The sequence below is a fragment of the Engystomops pustulosus genome, chromosome 1 (assembly GCF_040894005.1).
Source record: "Engystomops pustulosus chromosome 1, aEngPut4.maternal, whole genome shotgun sequence".
In the NCBI taxonomy this organism is placed as follows: Eukaryota; Metazoa; Chordata; class Amphibia; order Anura; family Leptodactylidae; genus Engystomops; species Engystomops pustulosus.
Genome location: NC_092411.1, coordinates 104,903,007 through 104,924,326, shown reverse-complemented (window position 1 = coordinate 104,924,326; position 21,320 = coordinate 104,903,007). Strand labels below are relative to the sequence as shown.

Here is a 21,320-nt window from a genome sequence, read left to right as displayed (position 1 = left end):
GGTGTGGGGAAGGAGACGTGAGCAACCAAGCATTCATCCTTTCATACCACAGAGACATAGACAGACAGACAACAGTGAGCATAATAAATATAACAGAACTGAACTAACAATCCCAAGAATATAAACCCCCTGTCTAGCACCCTAACAGCAGTAGTGTAGACCTATACCCACTAACAGTCAAATAGTAGAACAGTGGTCCCTAACTCAAGACAAACCTTAATGAATAGATGATCAGGAGGTTATTAGGCAGCCATATTTAGAGAGAACCAAGAGGAAATAGGGGAGGGGGGGGAGGAGGGAGACACAGGGAGGTAATGGTAAGGGGGAGGGGGGAGGGGGGGGAGGGAGAAGGAGGGGAGGAGGGAGAGAATGGAGTGCCATATGTGGCGCACTGGTCGATATGACCAAACAGAGAACACAAATCAATCACAGGGTACATTTGTGAGGCACGTAATGTGTAAACAAATATTAGAAAACTGTAACAGTGATTTGGGACCCCTAGATAACTATTCAGGACTAAGTCCAGCATTGTCATAGCACATCAGATAAAAGGATATGTGAGTCCAGTCACTCAGGAGGTGCGGGCCTTCCAGCGGGAGCCCGAGGGGCTGCATCAGCCCAGTGAAGTGCTTCGGTTGGGCAGGTGAAGAACCGAGTCTTCTGGCCGTCCACAATTCGGAGCTTGGAAGGATACATCATGGAGTATTTATACCCCTTGTCACGGAGACGGGCACGGACCTCGGTGAATTGTGCTCGCTGTTTCCTGATGGATGCAGAGAAATCAGGGTAGAAGGACACTCTGCTGTTGGCATAGAGAATTTCTCCCTTGGTGCGGACAGCCCTGAGGATAGAGTCCCTGTCCCTAAAGTGCAGCAGCCGGGCCAGGAAGGGTCTTGGGTTGCCCCCTGGGGGGCCAGGGCGGGATGGCACACGATGGGCCCTTTCCACTGTGAAGAACGGGGAGAAGGTATCTGCAGGCAGCATATTTTTGAGCCAATTTTCAAAAAAGGATACAGGGTCAGACCCTTCCACTTTTTCGGGGAGGCCAACCACTCTGACGTTGTTCCGCCGCAGGCGGTTTTCGAGGTCATCAGCTCTGTCGATGGATGCAGACATTTGGCGCTGAAGCTCTCTGATCTGTGTCGGCATAGGCCTCTGGACATCCTCCACCTCAGATATTCTGCGTTCAGTTTCAGTAATTCGCTCTTTAGCTTTGTGGACATCGTGTCTTAAAAGAACAAAGTCCTGTCGCAGCTCATCCACCTTGGTGACCAGTTTGGTTTGGCATCCGTTAATGGCCGCCAGCACCTCTGCAAATTTCCGATCCAACTCCATGGCCGCGTCAGACGGATCAGCACCCTCTTCATAGCTTACAAGCTGCGGCGGGCTCTGGGAGCCTTCAAAGAGGGAGGGAGAGGAGTTTGGGGACCCCTGAGGAGAGCAGGGCTGTGTGCGGGAGAATCTCCCTAACTTTTTGGCAGCGTTCGACTGTATCTGTGCAAGAACGGCTTGGGATGTGGAGCATTCCTGCGCGTCCAGGGGTTCCAGGGACTGGAATGGAGGATCTTCATGGACGGATTCATCATCCGATGGAGGCGCAGACACCGGACGCTGCTTTGAGCATTTTAGCCGTCTTCCTCCGGTTACCCATGGCGTCTGGGCAGGGGGGCCAGTGATAAACAATCAAGGAGCTTCGCGTCCAGTAGTTAGCAGAGATACAGTCCAAACCCACGTGGAGTATTGCAGCGGCACTGCAAGGGTTAATATAAAACAGAACCCAGGAGCAGGGGATCACTGGGAGTATGGAGGACTCAGTGCTGGGCTGTACAAACTGGGGACCCCAGGGCAGAGGTGGGCAGCAGCAGGGGAATTACTTCCCTACCTGGTCCTGGATCAGTCCAGCAGTGTCAGGGTTAACCCTGCGCGCCTAGGCCTCAGGCAGCGCAGGGGAGTCCCACAGGATGGCGCCTCCAGCAGGATGAAGGGCTGGCTGGAGCGCTGTCACGGTGCCTCCGGTGGTGGGAACGGCGTCTCAGGCTGCAGGAGAGGAGGATGATTTCCCGGGATCGTTACAGCTGCACCGGGCGGCTAGGAGCGGGCCGCCGCGCGGGTCACGTGGTCGGCCGCGGCGAAGTACGGAGGAGCGGCGCGGAGTCTGCAGCCGCCTCCAAATCGGGACCGGAGGACAGCGGCAAGCGTGTGGGGCACCCCGGAGCTGAAGGGAACAGGTACAGGTGAGGGATGGCTGCCTTAGGAGGGAGATGGGGTGTCGGGTCCCGGGAGCTCCGCGGGGCACGTCTCCTCAGTCCGGCATCAGGCCACGCCCCCCGCACCTGCAACATCCTTGATATATCTTTGATACTATAGGAAATTTTGGAGTATTAATATTGTTTTTATATTTTTAATTCTCCAATTTCTATAAACAACTGGTTATAATAAACTAACATCTCTGTTAATTTATGTATATATGAAACTTGTCATATTAAAAACCATCCTTCAAATGTTGATGTAACAATTAACCACAACAGTATAGTATGTGGTGGTGTGGTAGGGACTGTATGGAGAAGGCTATCTCCATGCAGGGCTTTTGTCAGTTATAATACACAGAACTTTATTAGGAAAAACCTCACGTATAAGTGAAAGGTGAAAGCTTGAGCATTTGAAAATAAGGCTTTTTGGATTTATGCATATTTCTGGTATATTAGTTTTGAAGAGTGACATGTGAAAGGGATTATATCATGACCCGTGCTTGTCCATACTGATTACATGGTTTGTGCTTGGCTTTATACCCCATTTTTTAAATGGCTGATACTGAAACACAATCGGAAAATTTGTGAGCAGTGTCCATATGGTTTTAAAAAAATAAATAGTACAATTTATGGCAAATTTTACACTATACAGTTATCTGTAGATTATATACAGAGTACATATTAAATCTATTTCCTCAGGAAATAGCAAAACTCCTCATGTGGCTTGGTCATTTCTAGCTTTAAGCAGATGATCTATGTATTATAAGTAAAAACTGATAAAGGTAAGAATTTTGGCCATTTATGGAGGTAAATTGGAGCAAAAGGAACTTTTATTTCTTAAGTTTGGGCAATGTTAATATAAAAGAATTATTATTTTAGCTCTTAAATTCTTGACCTCACAGATATCTTGTTCTAATACAATTTGTCAGGTAATGGAAGCAATGATTTTTAAATGTGTTAGAGAAATCAAAGCTAAGTGTTACTACATATTACATAATTAATTTCAGTGGAGGAGCAGTTTCACTTTCTTTCCCCTAAAATAGTCAACATTAAAATGCTTTACTGCTGCATTATGTCATAGTGGTTTCAGACGCACAATCTTAGTGAATCGCGGCAGCTGCGAATCCTCGTCGTACAACGCACGACAGGGATCGCGACGGGACGGGTCAGTAAATGTGCCCCATTATCTACAGCTCCCATTGGAAGTGAAGAGAAGATTCATTCCCTGTGTTTACACAGTGAATAGTTGTATTGTGCAGGGGCCTCAGCATCTCCACAATCAACTTTTGATGGCCCAGCTATTGATGAGGATATAAATTCCATCATCTTCTTGCAAGCTGACAGTTTATTCTGTAAATTAGGCATTTCCCCCCAGTACCCCACTTGAACTCCACTCCTTAGTCAGCCAAATTCTTACACCCTTCTATTTCAACTTCTTTATTATATTTTCTCATAAAGAACCATATTGAATAATACACATTCAGCACCATACTTATCCTCATCCTTACTCTCTAACAAGCTCACATATTTTATATGCAGCATATGGATTTGGTTTGTTTAAATCCCATGTTCTTTGCTGCAATTGTGAATTTACCTGTCCACAGTCTTAATGCTCCATGTGGATAACATAATTTTATTTATTTTTATTTAATCTAAATATTTTACAGGGTCACAAATGTTTGAACACACGTTAATCATAAAATAAATATATGGATAGTCACTTAAACACCTCATGTGCACCCTGTGGATGCAGGCGTTATACCTCTGGCAGAAAAAGAGAGTATGTATGCTAGGCATACTGCCTGTTGTTGGTACGGCCCTCTACAAAGGCCTTTTTTTATCCGTATCCTTTATTTTTATTCATGAGAGGTATTAGCATAGTGTTTTTCTTGTTTCACAAAACAGTTGTTCCTCCTCCCTTCTGGACTAACTATTTGGTGGTCATGGCCAACACAGTAAAAAAGAACCAACACAGTCTACAAGCAGGGCCGGCTCTAGGTTTCAGTAGGCCCCTGGGGGGGAGAGCTTCAGTGGGCAACTTTGCAGTGAACTCAAGTGGTAGAATTAAAAAGTCAGAAACTAAAACATATCTCCTAGTTTATAATGCCAAACAGCCCCCTCGTGGTTATTTTATATACAATCACCTAATGCTTATTTTATATAAGCTGCCCTGACCCCCTACAGATTCATTAGATACAGTTCTCCTCACCCCCAATGATTCCTTATGTACAACCTTATGTGGGCTCCCCAGCAGCTGTGGGCCCCGGCATTTGCCCAGATATGCCCAGTGTTGGTGCCGGCCCGGTCTACAAGGGAAGAGACCGAAGGAATGACAGAAGCTGCATTTATAGCTATGTGTAGCTCTAGTAGATTGTGGATATCAATGTGCAAAGTACACAAGGGGGAGCAATGGAAAAATCTTGGAAAGTATGATGTGTTTATCCAAAAAGAGAAATCATGGGTATCCCTCACTTTACAAGCGTCTTAGTCGCTTTTACTGTGCACCACATTCTACCCCAACCATCTACCTGGGGTTGCCAATTTAGTTTTGCCTGGAGCTGTACCAGTTTATGCAGTATTCCTTGTAGTTAATATATACCGTACTGTATAGGGATATAGGGATATGTATAGGGATCACCAGAAAGTATGCATTTAAAATGAACCAAGGTAACACCCACCAAAGCCCTTATAGATTATTAGCTTCATTTTAAAAGTTGATTTTAGAAGGTAGGAATCTTTTTTTTTATTTTATTTATAAATAAGATTATGAGATGCCTAGATGTATGATTAAGGGTCTCTGTTTTATCATGCTTGATTTTCATGGTAGATTTCCTTTAATGTCTACTTAAAAGCACACATGGAGAACCATCATACAAATTAAATGCACTTTATCATGTAAATAAAAAACTGCTACGATTTAAAAATCTGCTTTTGATTTTATAGGTCCCAGATTGCACCTTTGGCTGTGGATATTAAATCTTAAGTGTTTTCTTGGGAAATGGCAGAAGGAACAAACCAGTTGCCATATTTTTTTGGCAATATAACACGAGAAGAAGCTGAGAACTATCTTAAACAAGGAGGTTTGAGTGATGGCCTTTATTTGTTGCGGCAGAGCAGAAGTTACCTTGGAGGCTATGCACTATCAGTATCTCACGGTCGAAAATATTACCACTATACCATAGAAAGGGAATTGAGTGGAACATATGCAATAACTGGTGGAATATCACATAACTCTCCAGCTGAGCTTTGCAATTACCATGCTCATGAAAGCAGCGGACTTGTCTGTTTGCTAAAGAAACCCTGCAATCGCCCATCTGGTGTTCAACCAAAAATAGGACCTTTTGAAGACCTAAAGGAAAATCTTATCAGAGAGTATGTACAGCAAACATGGAATTTACAGGTAACATTGTCTTCAATGGAGCATGAATTGAGACACAATTCAGCCTCCTCATATTTTCTGCCTGTAAGGTTGATGTTATCATATATCTTTAATAAAAAAATAATTTGAATTTTACAATAAAAGCTTTTTGTTAACTGACCATTAACCAGTATTATAACTATATCAGACAGATATTCTGATACTGTCAGAAGTCCGCATACAGGGTACAGTAGTATTGCAGTATAGAGTAGGAGTTATCAGACCCTCCAAGGTTAAATTACCCTAGGAGGCCTGAAATAATAGTAAATAAAATTAAACTATAGTAAAAAAAAAAAATAAATAAACAAAGTCATAATTTATATAAATTAAAAAATCAGAGCGTGGCATAAAAAATGAAACATTAAATATGCCAGTAAACCCTAGTATAGAAAAGTTACTAGCTTCAGAATCTGGCAAAATGTCAAAGTATTAACCTCTTCCTGACGTGCGCCGTGATAGTATGGCACGCGTCGGGTCCCGGTGCATGGAGAGGGCTCACGGGCTGAGCCCTCTCCATAGCCGGTAAGTCTTACCGGTAACACTCGGTGTAAGCACCGACCGCAGGTGTTACCCCATCGATCGCCGTCGGCAAAGCTGCCGGTGACTTTTAAAAAATGGCGGTGCGTAGGCATCTTGGTGCAATTTCTCGCTCCCCATGACATCATCGGGGAGGGGCAATCAGTTTCCATGACAGCCTCAGTCTTCCAAAGACCTGAGGCTGTCTTGTTTTAACCCCATATACTGCCATACTGTATATGGTAGGATCCATAAGACAACCTAGGGTTAAAGTAAAAGTTTAAGTTAAAGTGGAAAAATAGCAAAAGTAAAAATAAAAAAAGGAATAAAAAAATTATAATGAAAAATCTAAAAATTCAAATCATCCCCCTTTCCCTAGAATTGGAAAAATAGAAATAAACAGTAAAAAGCATAAACACATTAGGTACGTGTCTGAAAAACAGTTATTATATTTTGATAGATCTGGCATTTTCACTGTGTTTAACTCGGTAATGGAAAATAACACCCAAAGTTGAAAATGGCGCTTTTTTGCCATTTCAAAAAATATAAAAAATAATTTTAAAGTTTTCAAAAGGTTGTACAGTCTTAATAGTGGTAGCATTGAAAACATCATCAAAAGTCGCACAAAATAACATCACCCACAGCTCCGTACACCAAAGTACCATATATACTTAAGTATAAGCAGAGTTTTTCAGCACAAAATTTGTGGTCAAAAACCCTAACTCGGCTTATACTCAAGTCAAGAAAAAAAAATAAGGCAAAACTCACCTTTCCGACATCACCCATAGGTCCTGTTCTTGTTTTGATGCTCCGGTGCCACCTCGGGTCCTTCGGATCCTCTTCTGGTTCTTCAGCTCCTCTTTGGCTCCTTTTTGGGAAGTTCTGCTCCTCTTCTGGTCCCCTTTGCGATGCCGATGGCTCACAAACAATGACGTCGGCGAGCAGCTGACGTCATTCTGTCTGCCGGCTGAGCGTGAAGACCCGAAGAGGAGTGGAACGTCCCGAAGAGGAGCTGAAGAGGACCGAAGGACCCAAGGTGGCACCGGAGCATAGGAGACAGAAGAGGACCTACGGGGGACGTTGGAAAGGTGTATAGTGTTATTTTTTTTTCCTACTGCAGGGCCTGGCAGGCTTTATACAACAGGGGCTGGGCAGACTGTATACTACAGGGGCTGGGCAGACTATATACTACAGGGGCTGGGCAGGCTGTATACTACAGGGGCTGGGCAGGCTGTTTACTACAGGGGCTGGGCCGGCTGTATACTACAGGGGCTGGCAGACTATATACTACAGTGGGCTGGAAGACTATATACTACAGTGGGCTGGCCTGCTATATACTGGGAGGCTGTGATCAATGCATTTCCCACCCTTGACTTATACTCAAGTCAATAGTTTTTCCCAGTTTTTTGTGTTGAAATTAGGGGTCTCGGCTTACACTCGGGTCGACTTATACTCAAGTATATATGGTATGAAAAAGTTATTAGCGCCAGAAGATGGAAAAATCAATTGACAACATTTTTTTGTACAGGAGGTTTTAATTATTGTTAATGTATGAAAATATTATGAAACCTATACAAATGTGGTATCCCCGTAATCGTACACACTCAAAGAATAAAGAAAACATGTCCTTTGGGGCACATAGTCAAAGCCATAAAATCAAAGCCCACAAGAAAATGGCGCAAATGCATTTTTTCATACTTTCACTGTGTTTGGAATTTTTTTCCCGCTTCCCAGTACAAGGCATGGAATATTCAATACCATCACTATTTGTTACACAGAAAACAAGCCAACACACAGCTCTTAAACTTATCAAAATATAAAAAGATTCCTCCCATCCGTGAACATCATAATAGAAAATAATGCCCAACTGTCTGAATCGCCACTTTTTCGCCTCTTCTTCATTCATAAATTTGAATTAAAAACGGTTATATAGGTCCCAAATTTATATAAATTAGAACATCAGAGCATAGCATAATTTACATAGCACAAAAGATTTACATTGTTTAAAATCTACTAAACCTAATAAAACCTATATAAATTTGGTATCCCTGTAATCATACCTACCCAAAGAATAAAGAGGAGGTGTCAAATTGATTGCCATAAGAAACGACACAAAGGTGTAATCAACCTGGGAAAGTGCCAGGGCCACAAGGTGCTGGAGGGGCACACTCGGGCCCCCAGATCAATTGTACCAGTGTCACTTTAAGACACTGGTACAAATGATCACCATCCAGCTTGATTACTTTTCTGCCTCTATGCTGGGCTCCTGACGAGCACACACAAACCAAAAAAGAAAGAGGCAGCCCAATTTGGTACAGCAGTATATCACCGCAACTCCCAAAAAAACTATGCAATACACAACCCAAAAGAGAGCCGAAGAAAACCTCAATAAATGAATAAAATAAACAATGTACTTTATTAAAGTGACAATGCACACATTACAAAAACATGTATTAGGACAGAAATGGGGGGGGGAACAATTTGGCCCCTGATGGAAATTGGGGCAACCATCGAAAACATAAGCGCCCTAAAAGAAACCCCTGAACCTAATGTAGGAAAACTAGTGCTACAGACTGCACGGTCTGATAGATAATAGTAAATGGTGCAAACGGGAGTGTAAGAAAGAGGAGGTCTCCTCAATGCAGTCCTATGTGCAGTGGGGACCGGGGGTACCAACCGGCTCCCACTAAACACACAATCATTTATTGCTTACCCGTGAGCATGATGATAGGTTCTATGGGGGATCCTAGGAGGCCAGTAGACATACACCCCGACGCGCGTTTCGCTGATGCTTCGTCAGGACGCGCGTCGGGGTGTATGTCTACTGGCCTCCTAGGATCCCCCATAGAACCTATCATCATGCTCACGGGTAAGCAATAAATGATTGTGTGTTTAGTGGGAGCCGGTTGGTACCCCCGGTCCCCACTGCACATAGGACTGCATTGAGGAGACCTCCTCTTTCTTACACTCCCGTTTGCACCATTTACTATTATCTATCAGACCGTGCAGTCTGTAGCACTAGTTTTCCTACATTAGGTTCAGGGGTTTCTTTTAGGGCGCTTATGTTTTCGATGGTTGCCCCAATTTCCATCAGGGGCCAAATTGTTCCCCCCCCCCCATTTCTGTCCTAATACATGTTTTTGTAATGTGTGCATTGTCACTTTAATAAAGTACATTGTTTATTTTATTCATTTATTGAGGTTTTCTTCGGCTCTCTTTTGGGTTGTGTCCTGACGAGCACAGCCTAGAGGCAAAAAAGTAATCAAGCAGAATCCATAACTCACCCTTCCTTGTTCCCCCGAAGCGGCGCCCCGCACTGCAGTGGCTCTGAAGCTGGTGCACATCATGACGTCATCAGATCACATGTGCCAGCTCCAGAGCCGGCGCATATGGAAGGCGGCTGCAGGCGCTGCTCAGGGAGAACGAGGAAAGGTGAGTTATTTTTCTTTCCCGGAGTGGGGGCAGTGTAGCTGGAGTGGGAAGGAGAGAGGGAGCAGTGTAACTGGAAGGGGAAAAGCGTGTCTATAGAGGGGTGGCAGTGTGTCTATAGGGGGGGCAGTGCGTCTACAGGGAGGGGGGCAGTGTGTCCACAGGGGGAGGGGGCAGTGTGTCCACAGGGGGAGGTGGGCAGTGTGTCCACAGGGGGAGGAGGTAGTGTGTCTATAGGAGGAGGGGGGCAGTGTGGCTATGCTGGGTAGGGGAGGGCGAACCTCGACGGGGCCCACTAAGGCTCTGTTGCCCAGGGGCTCTGGGTGTGATCTTACAAATCAATTAATGTTGGAAAAATGAGGGTCAGAGCAGACAGCAATCACAAAAAACAATCAATAAGCACCTTCATAACTGAACAAGAACTAGAGAACCTTGAACTCAGACAAGTTGTTCTAAGCTGGATGAGCATCAACCAATACTGTATGCTTCAGAGCATATGAGATGTTTCAGATGTTGCAGGGCACGTAAGATGTTGTAGAGATGTTGCACACATTGCTGAGGACAGCCTAATGGCAGAATCGAGGCAAACTGAAAGGAAATCGGCTGCACAGAAATGAGCAGTGGACAGTGTCCATTATTAATTTTAACGCTTTTTTGTCATTTATAGGGTGAAGCCCTTGAACAAGCAATTATCAGCCAAAAGCCCCAGTTAGAGAAGTTGATTGCTACCACTGCCCATGAAAGAATGCCTTGGTTCCATGGCAGCATTTCAAGAGAGGAATCTGAACATTTACTACTGAATGGTATAAAGACCAATGGGACTTTTCTGTAAGTAAACATCATGTATGATAATTTGCACACCTATTTGTATAACTATAGTGCTTGGTGTGGTCACAGGGGAGCACGTAAGCCACTGTATAAAACTTTCACAATTTAAGCATTGTAAATCCTTCAATTTTATCTGTGCACTGACAGAAAACTGTCACACTTCCCTCTCTCCCTTTAGTAGATGTTAGAACTTTTAATGTCAGAAGAAGTGGTAGGTCAATATATGTAAGTAACAAATCTGTAGAGAAATGAAGGACTGCAGGAGTAATAATATTTTCCTTGTCTTCAATTTATACCATATGGGTGATGCTACACCCCATATAGTTGATCACATATAGTGGTTTAGCTGATCCTTTAAATAATAAAGCCTACAAAAATTGAAGTGAACTAACATCTATTTTTAATTGTAAAAATATAGCTTTATTCAATTAATATAAAACAAATATTAAAATGACACACCAAGGTGAATACCACCTTTGAAGACCACAAACTAAATAGACTACATATCCTGAGGATATAAGTAAAGGAATATATAAACGTAATAACTAATAATAACTTAATTTATGAACAAATATGGTTTAGTAGCACCTTGAGAAATATATTTTTAAAATAAAATCTATGCACTTAAAAGCAAAAAAAGATTCATTTTCTTTATCCTCATATGAGCATTTTTCTATACAATATACATAACTGCAGGGTCCAGTGCATTCTCTATTACCCAGTGCCACTCACTATTGCCTTTCGCAGAGCCTTCATTGACAGTGAGCAAGCGGACAAGAGAGGGTGCACTTCATTTAGAGGCAACGTCCCTGAAGCAGCAAAATGCTACTTTGCATTTAAATAAAAATGAAGAATACTTGTTACCAGAAGCTGTACAGACTTCTGAGTTTGTTTGTGGTTTCTGATCTGTTGCAGTTTTTTTTGTTACATCCTGTACTGACCAGTGGTTAGTAAAAAGTAGCTTATCTAAGAGTGAAACAGGCTCTTTTCACAAAGTGTCTCATACTAGCAAAACACAACCTGGTGCAGCGTCAGCCAAGAAGTTGCTTTCTGCATTCTGGAATGTGTAGTCTTTACAAAAGTATTGCAATGTATTGTATTGTGTCATCTGAAGGGAAATAAAAACATCACCTTTGCAATAAATGCCGCAACTCACATCTATTATACCATAAATTCAATGCAATGCAGTGTAATGTAATGTATTCGTTTTAAAGGCTTTCACTTTTCACTCAGAGAATAAAGGGTGTGTGTCATTTACTGCCAAATAACACATTGGGGCACATTTACTTACATTCCCCCTGTAGTTCACAGAAAGTGCATTGTCCGACAATCAGGTACTCTGCCACGTTTCACTAAGATTGTTCACTCAATATCCTGCATGTGTCGCTTCCCCGCTCAGGTCTGCTGGAGTTCATCTTCTTCTGCCTGGTGCATGTAAGTGCTTGGTCTTGTGGCACAATTTGAAAGTTATATCCCGCACTCAGTTCGAATCAGTTGGATCGTCCGATGGCACGCCTCCCAGCACAGACACTTGTTAAATACCTGTGAAAGCTGTGCAAATCCTGGTGCAAAGTCTGACAAAAGTGCGATCCGCGACCCTTAGTAAATAAGCCCCGTTGCCTTTGAGTTAGAACAAGCACAGATATACCAAATTACACCATTAATTTTTATGCATGAAGCATATGTATAGTATATTATTGTTTCACGACAAACTGAAGTTTTCATGTACCGGTATACCATTTTGGGAAATATACTTAATTTCAATATTCACCATATGGAATTATGGTTTTCATATTTTAACAGTAATGGAATTTTTTTTATACGATATCTAATGTGTTTAAGGTTTTTTGTTTATTTGTTTTTATAGGTGCTAAACAAAAAGGGGGTAAAACTTTTACAATTTTTTTTACTATTTACTTGTATTAGGAGACTTAAAGGACATGTGTCCTAATCAGAAGTTCCTCAGAAGTTCCTCATAACTATGTTCCTTGGTACTTCTTTTATTATAACTGTATACGCTGCAATTGCAGTTAGTATTATTACTAGCCTGGGGAGCTCTGGCTACGTCAGTGAAGCACCTTAGAGCTCATCACCCTATAATTTATTCACTTCCCCTGATGCACTAGCAGTCCTGCCCGTCACCTGCTCTATGCACGGTGAACAGACGGGACTGGGCAGAACTGCTAGGGCAACAGGGGGAGTTGCACTGAGGCGCTCAGGTGACGTAGAAACCCTAGGCTAGAATAAATTTTACGACTTTTTACGACACGGGTGCCAGAGGTTGCACTCAGAGCCCTCTATTTGGGCACCTTGCCATCACCCCTGGGCAGGGTTTGCCAGACAGGACTCAAGGCCTCTTACAATCACAGGCAGCCCAGGACCCTATAAGGAAGCTACAATGATGATTCAAGCTTCTTTTCCTTCTTTCTACTGTATTGGTGTCCTCAGGTGCCTATACATTTTAAACCTGTGACAGAGAAGGGAGTAATAAGTAACTGCTTAAATTGTGGCTTTGGCACTTTTCGAAAAATATGTGGGTTTTGGTTGTAGTTTGGGCACTCCGTGTCTAAAAGGTTTGCCGTCACTGATGTAGGTGATGAAGATTTATATTAGTTAATTCTGCTTTTAGATTTCCTTTTAATGTGAATGAATTCTTGAAAAAGTATAATTTTGATACCTTATTGTACACCTTTATTATTGTATTTTCTGCTTCAGAATAAGAGAACGGGACAACAATGGATCATATGCTTTGTGTTTGATTCATGATCGAAAGGTTTCACATTATCGCATTGATCGAGATAAAACTGGGAAACTGTCAATACCAGAAGGAAAGAAATTTGATACTTTGTGGCAGGTATGACTGCTCTTTCAAAAGTTAAAAAATATAAGAAAACTATTTCATCCTAAATAAAGCCGGTTGTTGCTAGGATGTTCTATGGTCAGAGCACAAGCCTTAATGTATCTGATTTGCCTACACCCCAAAATCATATTATCAATACTGTATGATTGTAAACTCTACCTAGCTAAAGCCCCTCAGCAATAAGGTAGCACAAACAATAAAAAATGTTTGGTACATAAGTAATTGCAAGTGTTGCTATTTGTTTTTCTGTTCTCCGAACACTGCTAAGCCCCCCTGACACTCCAGTATAACCTCTTCATAAACCCTAGGTTGAGAACCACTGTTCTAGCTAATGTTATATCCATTTTTTTATTTATATATATTATATTGCAATTAGTTGGTGGAACATTATTCCTACAAACCTGATGGACTTTTGAGAGTGCTGACAAATTCATGTCAACGATCAGCTACTAACAGCGGTGCTACAGGTATGTTCATCTGTAAGACTGTAAAAAAAAGTAAAGTATGTAAGGCTTCGCTAATATGATAAGATAGTAATAGAAACACTTATATGTCCATAATCAAAGTTTGATAATTATTAAAATGTCTATTACTTATCTCATGGCTGTTAATGTCAGGTGGTCAGGTCACTATTTGGATAAAAAGACAAACATGTGACTGTGAGATTTATGCTCACTCATGTTTGAGAGCCACAATTTAAAAATAGCTCCCTTCTTGTGTTATGGGGTTTCATTGACAGAGACAATGAAATTGTATTTGACAAAATATAAAGTTAAATATATAGTATAATGATAATTTTTTCACATTTTGTAATATTGCAGCTTTTCAAACCCTTTGCTATGACACTTAAAATTAAAATCCTTCCATTTCTTTTAATCAACCGTAGCATCTGTGCCTGCATCATCCTCTCTCCGTAGAACAGGGCTGATAATGCAGTGATCAGGTTACTATGTTTCACTCAAATATTGCTAGTGTGAATTGCACCATACCCATCACTTCCTTGTAGCTCTGCTCCAGTTCATCATCAGTTAACTGGCCGTTACTGAAAGACTCTACATCTGCTGCCTTCCTGTTTTGTCTGGATGTCAGAGTTGTGCTTTTTTAGGACCAGGGCTCTGGCATCACATAAGAGGCCTGGTCTCCTCCCTTAGGTGTTTTCTGCTACAGACCCAATTTGTAGTAAGCTCCTGGTATCTAGGTAATGTGATATCTCTGATCTCTGTATTCTGTTATCTTGATCTTTTGCCTATACTTAGACTTTCCTCCTGCAATTTTGTGATTTTGTTCTGCATTTGCCCTCTTAGCTGTGACCCAGCTCTGGAGACTATTCTTCTGTGTTTGTTTTGTCTTCTAATCATCTCGTAGTGGCTGGGCTAAATTTAGGCAAGTAGGCAGGGACAGCTGGAAAGGGGATTAGTCTCAGGGCCCACTTTCTGTCTGTTTCTTGTGTCTGTTCCCAGATCATGCATTACATCATCTTCCAAAATGTTTCTACACCTTGATTGACATCCACCTGTACTTAATTCAGATGACTGGACATGATTTAGAAACATCCCTTCCTCAGAGCAGACAATGTCTATGAGAGAAAAAAGCAAGAAATGAGAAGGAAAGAACTCAATGTAGTGCTCAGAGACAAGATCATGTGGAGGCATAGATCTGAAAAAGTTTACAATATAATTCTACTGTTCATGCTGCTCATAAAGTCTTAATGAGCATACTAGCCTTCATACTTTGTAAATTGAAGATGATTGGGGAGGAACCAGAACATTTCCTATATCTGGCTATCCCACAGGGCCTTAGAGAGGTGACCGAGAGTCCAATAGATACCAGATCCAATACACCATCCTATCAATGAAGGATGTTTTTCATCAGCTAGAACAGGTTTTGGGAAGAATTTGAATGGAACAAAGTACAGAAATATTTTTGCCTTATAACTTTGAGTAACCTCAGCGCACAGCCAAAATAACCAAAAGTGGCTTAGAAACAACCTCTTGAACCCAGTCTTACATTCCTGGAGAGAACTGAAAATCATGGTACAGCGTCTAGAGTAAAGGGTATAAACACTTATGTTAATATCATATTTTTAATAATTTAACAAAAATGTCTAAATTCTAGATATGCCTATTATTGTTTCATTTGATCATTTAATGGATGCACCAAGCAGTAGTAATATGATTGCACATTGGAAATTCTTTACTCTCATTAATTCTTTTTAAGGATTTAATTTCCATGAACAGCAAGGACTTCCTAGACTGCCTTCAAGGGTAAGTCACATTAAAAAGTATGTACTAAAAGTTCATAGAAACTGAACACATACCCGAATGTGATATTATTATATTATAATATATTATTATATTATAACACAATATGTTCTTGCATGGTTCAGCCACTTGCTGATATCATAGTGTGTGTGCAGCCATCAGCACACACTATTATGTCAGCAAGCGGCTGACGTCATGGTGCGTACAAGGGAACTACACAGGAACGGAAGAGGACCTGTGGGGGGCCCCAGAAAGGTGATTACAGTGTTTGCCTAGCCTTTTAAAAAAAAACACTGTACTCACCTTCTGATGCCCTCACAGCTTCAGCTCTGTGTCTATGCATGTTTCTGTCACATGCACCACGACATCAGCCGCTGGCTGACATCATAGTGTATGTGCTTCAATCAGCACACACTATAATGTCAGCAAGTGGCTGACTTCAAGGTGCGCACAATGGAACTGCGCAGGGACAGTAGAGGACCTGCAGGGGGTTGGAAAGGTGAGTTCAGTGTTGTTTTTAAAGGCTGGGCATACTCGGAGAAGGGTCTGGCTGGCTTTATACTGGGGCCAAGGAGTTGCCAGGCTATATACTGGGGGCAGGGGGCTGCCAGTCTATATACAGTGGACAGGGGACTGCCAGGCTTTATACTGGGGCCAGGGGACTGCCAGGCTATGTACTGGGGGCAGGGGGCTGCCAAGCTATATACTGGGGACAGGGGGCTGCTGGCTATATACTCAGGGCAGGGCCTGGATAGCTTTATACTATGGGGGAAGGGGACTGACTAGCTATATACTGGATGTGACCAATACATTTCCCACCCTAGGTTTGTACTCGAGTCAATAGGTTTTCACAATTTTTTGTGTTAAAATTAGGTATCTCGGCTTCTACTAGGGTTGGCTTATACTCGAGTAAATACGTTAGCTAAATTTATAGCAGATTTTTTTTTTCAATATTGTTGTACAAACCACACCCTTCTTGATCAGCCACACACTTTATCACACAAAAAAGTGTTTGAATATAATAAAATTAAGTTTGGGGAACCAAACAAAACAAAGCAGTGAATTTCCAAAATAAAGCTAAATAACTCCTATAGTTTTGAGATGCAAATTAAGCCTAGCTTAGAAAATTTGCCCCATTTATAGTAATGTAAGGATTTATGACTTCCTATATTGTACTGAATTACATGAGGAACTCTTCTTCCGATGCTACAATACATCTTCATTCACTAGAGTCCTAGAGTCATATGCTTATGCAAGACACCAAAATAAAAGTACAGAAGTGAAGATGTTAATTCAGTAATGCTGCAGTGTAAAATGACAAATACGACTTTGCTACATCATGTACAATATGTTTATCTGTCTTTATATTTATATTCACTTGTCTATTCATAGTAATCACTACATGACAGTCACCTTTGCTCATTATTTCCACTGATCGAAGTCAAGGAGACATTTTAAGTGATGTCTAATAAGTGATGCAAATATGCATTTTGCATTTTTCAAGTTTAATAACTGAACACTCACTTTCACTCAGCTCTTGCTAATTCTTTCCCTGTGGATGAATGGAAAAGAAGTATTTTTCTCTAACATACAAAACCTACAAAGTTTCTTATAATAATAGTACAGCATTGATTTATGCAACATTTGTTGAAATGTCATAGACCATTTGAAGCTCTCCTTGAATTTGTCTCTGGAATATTCTTGCATTAGCACCAGATGTGTCTTTGTCAGATAAAATCAGGCTCCACTTCTCTTCTGAAATAACTACATTGCCTTGGTGAAACAGTAAGGTTCACTGAAAGCCAATAAAAGAAAAAATGATTATAAAAAACCATAGTATCCAGGACCATGTGGACACAGATATGTGTCTCAATAAAATAATGATATAGCACTTTGTAAAAGGGTTTTCATAGGACGCTTACTTTTCCTCTCTGACATTATGGTTTCTAGACTTGGTCAGCAGGTGGAATAATCTCAAGATTCAAATCCTACTCCTTTCCCAAGGCTGGCAGCAAAAAGGTGCAGAGTTCATGCTCTTTCAAGGCTTTATTTTGCTTTAAGATCTGGCCGCTTTGCTTCTACAGCTTATATTAAAGCAGCATTGCAGGATTCATGTCACTGTTCTATAAAAAAAATATATTTTGTTAAATAAAATAAATATTTATTATAATATTTAAAATATTGGACACATTTTATGTGTCTATCTTTTCACTAAAAATGCATTCTATCACTGCTTTTCTGAGTGGGCTATTTTCCATCACATGGATAAAGGAATAGTCTATGGACACTTTATAATGTACCTCTCATTAGACAAGCAACCATAAAGCAATATTTTCATGCAATTTAGAAAGAAATATGTATTTAATATGGTTTAATTCCAACCACATAGGAAATAAAAAATATACTGCAACTTCCTGTAGTTGAGGCTACTACTGGTGTAAAAGTGTTAGAGAGCAGTTGGCATCTGGGCAATGTCAGTATAGAGATGGTGAGGGTCAGCTTTGAGTACAAGCTATATTATATATTTTTTTTAAAATCTGCCTTTCTTTTTTTAATCTAACTGGAAACCCCTTTAGCTACTTCTAAAGTTATAATCCTTGTGCAACCTATTGTTGGCAACACATCCCCCGCTTACATGGTTTAATGCCCATGTAAAAGATGCAATCATCTTTGTTAGCAGATCATTGTCTTGTTCACACATGGGAAAGATCATGAAATATTATTTGCTGTGAACACAAGAAACTTGTGAAATGAATATTAGCACTAAAAAGTTTATTTCTACTATTACATAGCCGTTAATTATACCTTCTTCCTTCCACATAATAGCTGCTGCATTTCATATTGCTGTCAAGATGGACAGCAGTTCAATGAAGTGTCAAATTACATAAAAGGGTGCTAATGTAAGTCACAGCAACTAGATCTCCACCCACTATCTTTAAAAGGAAATCCCAGATAGAGACTTAAAGGAAATCTACCACTCATCTACGCCTATATTAGGTTCTATCACTGCCAGAGACAGGGATTCTTTGCTGCAAGAGCAGTGAGACTGTGGAACTCTTTGCCACTATATGTTGTAATGGCTGATAATTTGAACATGTTGGAGAGAGACCTGGGCCTTTCTGGATTGCAATAATATCGCATCGTATGGGAATAACACTTTTTGTAAGGAGTTTATTTTGATTATGGAGAAGGATTTTTCCCCTACTTTAGGTCAATTGACATCAGTCTTGCAGAGGTTTTGCCTTCCTTTGTATGAACACAGTATAATTTAATAGGTTGGACTGAAGCAGCATCGGATTAGGCAGAAGGCGGGGTAGAAGTATGTGCCTACATGTTATGTTCCTGGAGGTATGTCTACATGTTCACCTCTACAAAGCAGCGGTGGAGCTTTGTAGAGATGAAAGTAAGTGGTAGATTTCCTTTAAGAGAGGAGAACTACTAAAATATTGGACTACTGATGTATTCAAAGTTTTTTGAAGGCTGAGGTACACTTTTAGCCCGTGCAGTTAGCAAAAAAAAGATGTACAACACATGCTCCTGTTTAAAATAAGTAATTTTCTGCAGGTCTTCTACAGGATGTTAGCACTGCGAGTCTTCCAGATGATTTTAAAGGCTGTAGTGTACCTTTCCTTATTCTAGACTCTTGGAGCATCCAAAGCAATCCTCAAGTGAGCATTGTGTAATCTGAGAACCAGCAGTGCTGCTTTAATCCTACTAACTGTGTGAATAAATACTAAATCCTCTTGGTTTGAAGTTTTTAACCTCCTAACCACTTGCTAGAATTTTTTTAGACCATATTCACATGTGTTGGATTTGTTGTGGTAGAATCGTTCATAAAGATTTGTGGCAAAAATGTTTGCAACTGTTCCATAATATATATATATATATATATATATATATATATATATATATATATATATATATATATACAGCATATATGCAGTATATAAATGATATTCCTATTGGAAGTTGATTAACATAGCTTTTTTACAGGAACTTTGCAGAAGAAAATCCACGACATGCAGCGTTGAATCACAATATATAGTTGGGTCTTGTACCAAAAGCACAGAAAATTTCTGTAAAAATTTACCTAACATCCAGCTTTTATATATGATATATAAGAAATATTCATCAGCTTGCCTCTTTCCATGTTTTATTGAGTAACAACACGGAATCAAATAATTTGTTTTTGAGGTATCTTATAAAAAGGATAAAAGCTTAAGCATAGCACTTTCAGAAAAACATAGCATTTTTAAAATAATTTCGAGTCCACTTTTTGTCAAATAAAGCAGTCAAATGTATACTGTAAGTCACCAAAGAGTTATGAAAACAGACTATCATCCATGCTCCAGCTATGCACTTTCTTTCATATGCAAGATTAAATCCATTTAAAATTATGAAACAAGATTTTTTTTTACATATGCCAAAGATTGCCATATTAATTGTACCGTGAAAGCACAAAATATCTAAACGGAGAACAACCGACCCATTTTTTAAATATAGCTGTCAATCTACTTTTTCAGCCATCAACAATTTTAGCTGATTCCCATACCTAGCTTATCCCCTAATTTTTTCTATTGAAATCCCACTGCCCCATCCCTATCCCCTCTGACATTTTTTGTTTTAAAGAGAACCTGTCACCACTGTTTGAAAAAATTACGTTGTGGGCAGGTTCCCATAGAGCCCTTATAGCATAAGGCCAACATAATAAAATCTCTGCTCAGAAAAGGAAAAAATGAACATTGATTCTCTGCCTGGTATCCAGGCAGAGAATGTAGCGAGTTGACGTGGGCAAGTCTGGCGGCTTGCTCTCACCTCTGTAGAAAATCCACATCTCCTTTCCCTACGTCATCCGGCTGTATCTCAGCAGTAACTAGTCTTGATGGGAGTGAAGGAGAGAGCTACGTCAAGTATACATTCTTTTTACAGCAGCCCCTGCCATTGATTAAAAAAACATTTTTTAAGGAAGAAAAGTCACTTAACAGTGTGTATAACATAGTTTTACATAGTCCTATCAATCAGTGTTAAAGACATTGGGATTCCGTTTTGTTATACAATAAAATATGAAATAACTTCAGGGGATGTGAATGCCATGTAGAGTCCCTGCAAATTAACAAATTATTGTGTCACTATGGTATTACTACGATAATAGGACTAAATAACCAGGTATGTAAATATATAACAGCAAATGTATGCAGTTTGGAGAGTTTATTCAAATATAAGGATGTATGTTCGCATTTACAATGTTATCCTAAAGTTATATATGGTATTCCATAAATACAGTATATGCACTAATTCTGCAAGGCTCATATTACATACAGGAATTTCAGCTTATGCTCAGTACTGTTTACATTAAGGACAGCTTTTTGAGTAGTTTCCTTAGAAACTGTTTTGCAGAATCAAACTCAATATGGAATTTTTAACACAAACTTTATATAGAATCATCATATTCTGTTGCACAGTACACAGCTTAGATACATACTGTTTATATTACCTGTGTATTCTCATTATGTATCATGTAGTAGAAAGAAAACGCGGCACTCACCAGCTTCTTTATGGGATGAAACTTTATTTCATTTAGGGCGACAGGTACAGGGAGGGTGAAGATGGATCCTTAGTGAGACATAAGTTGGCCGTATAATTTAGATACTATAGGTGTCAGCTGTACGCTCCTATGTAAAACAGTTGTCTCCGACCGCGAGGTAAGTATTGGAGACAAATAACTCACTTATTAAGGACATTGGGAACAGGCATACTGG

At 40.4% G+C, this 21,320-nt stretch overlaps 1 protein-coding gene and 1 long non-coding RNA gene across 9 annotated transcripts in view; one reads left to right on the top strand and one right to left on the bottom strand.

The window, feature by feature from the left end:
• Positions 1–21,320, top strand: part of SYK (spleen associated tyrosine kinase) — a 174,022-nt gene that overhangs the window by 136,699 nt on the left and 16,003 nt on the right. For 7 of the 8 annotated variants that reach the window (XM_072150771.1, XM_072150772.1, XM_072150769.1 and 4 more), the window contains 6 exons: positions 5,193–5,649; positions 10,280–10,440; positions 13,156–13,294; positions 13,677–13,767; positions 15,518–15,564; positions 17,512–17,580. In XM_072150771.1, coding sequence (XP_072006872.1) covers positions 5,248–5,649; positions 10,280–10,440; positions 13,156–13,294; positions 13,677–13,767; positions 15,518–15,564; positions 17,512–17,580 — 909 coding nt within the window. In that variant the 5' untranslated portion in view covers positions 5,193–5,247. The remainder of the gene's footprint in view (positions 1–5,192; positions 5,650–10,279; positions 10,441–13,155; positions 13,295–13,676; positions 13,768–15,517; positions 15,565–17,511; positions 17,581–21,320) is intronic. The other variant, XM_072150773.1, reaches the window with a different exon arrangement.
• On the bottom strand, positions 14,005–21,166 carry LOC140129899 (uncharacterized). The gene is made up of 5 exons (XR_011855571.1): positions 21,107–21,166; positions 20,377–20,496; positions 17,484–17,684; positions 17,086–17,356; positions 14,005–14,876 (listed from the first exon to the last, which is right to left on the bottom strand). It is a non-coding gene; the product is annotated as an uncharacterized lncRNA (long non-coding RNA).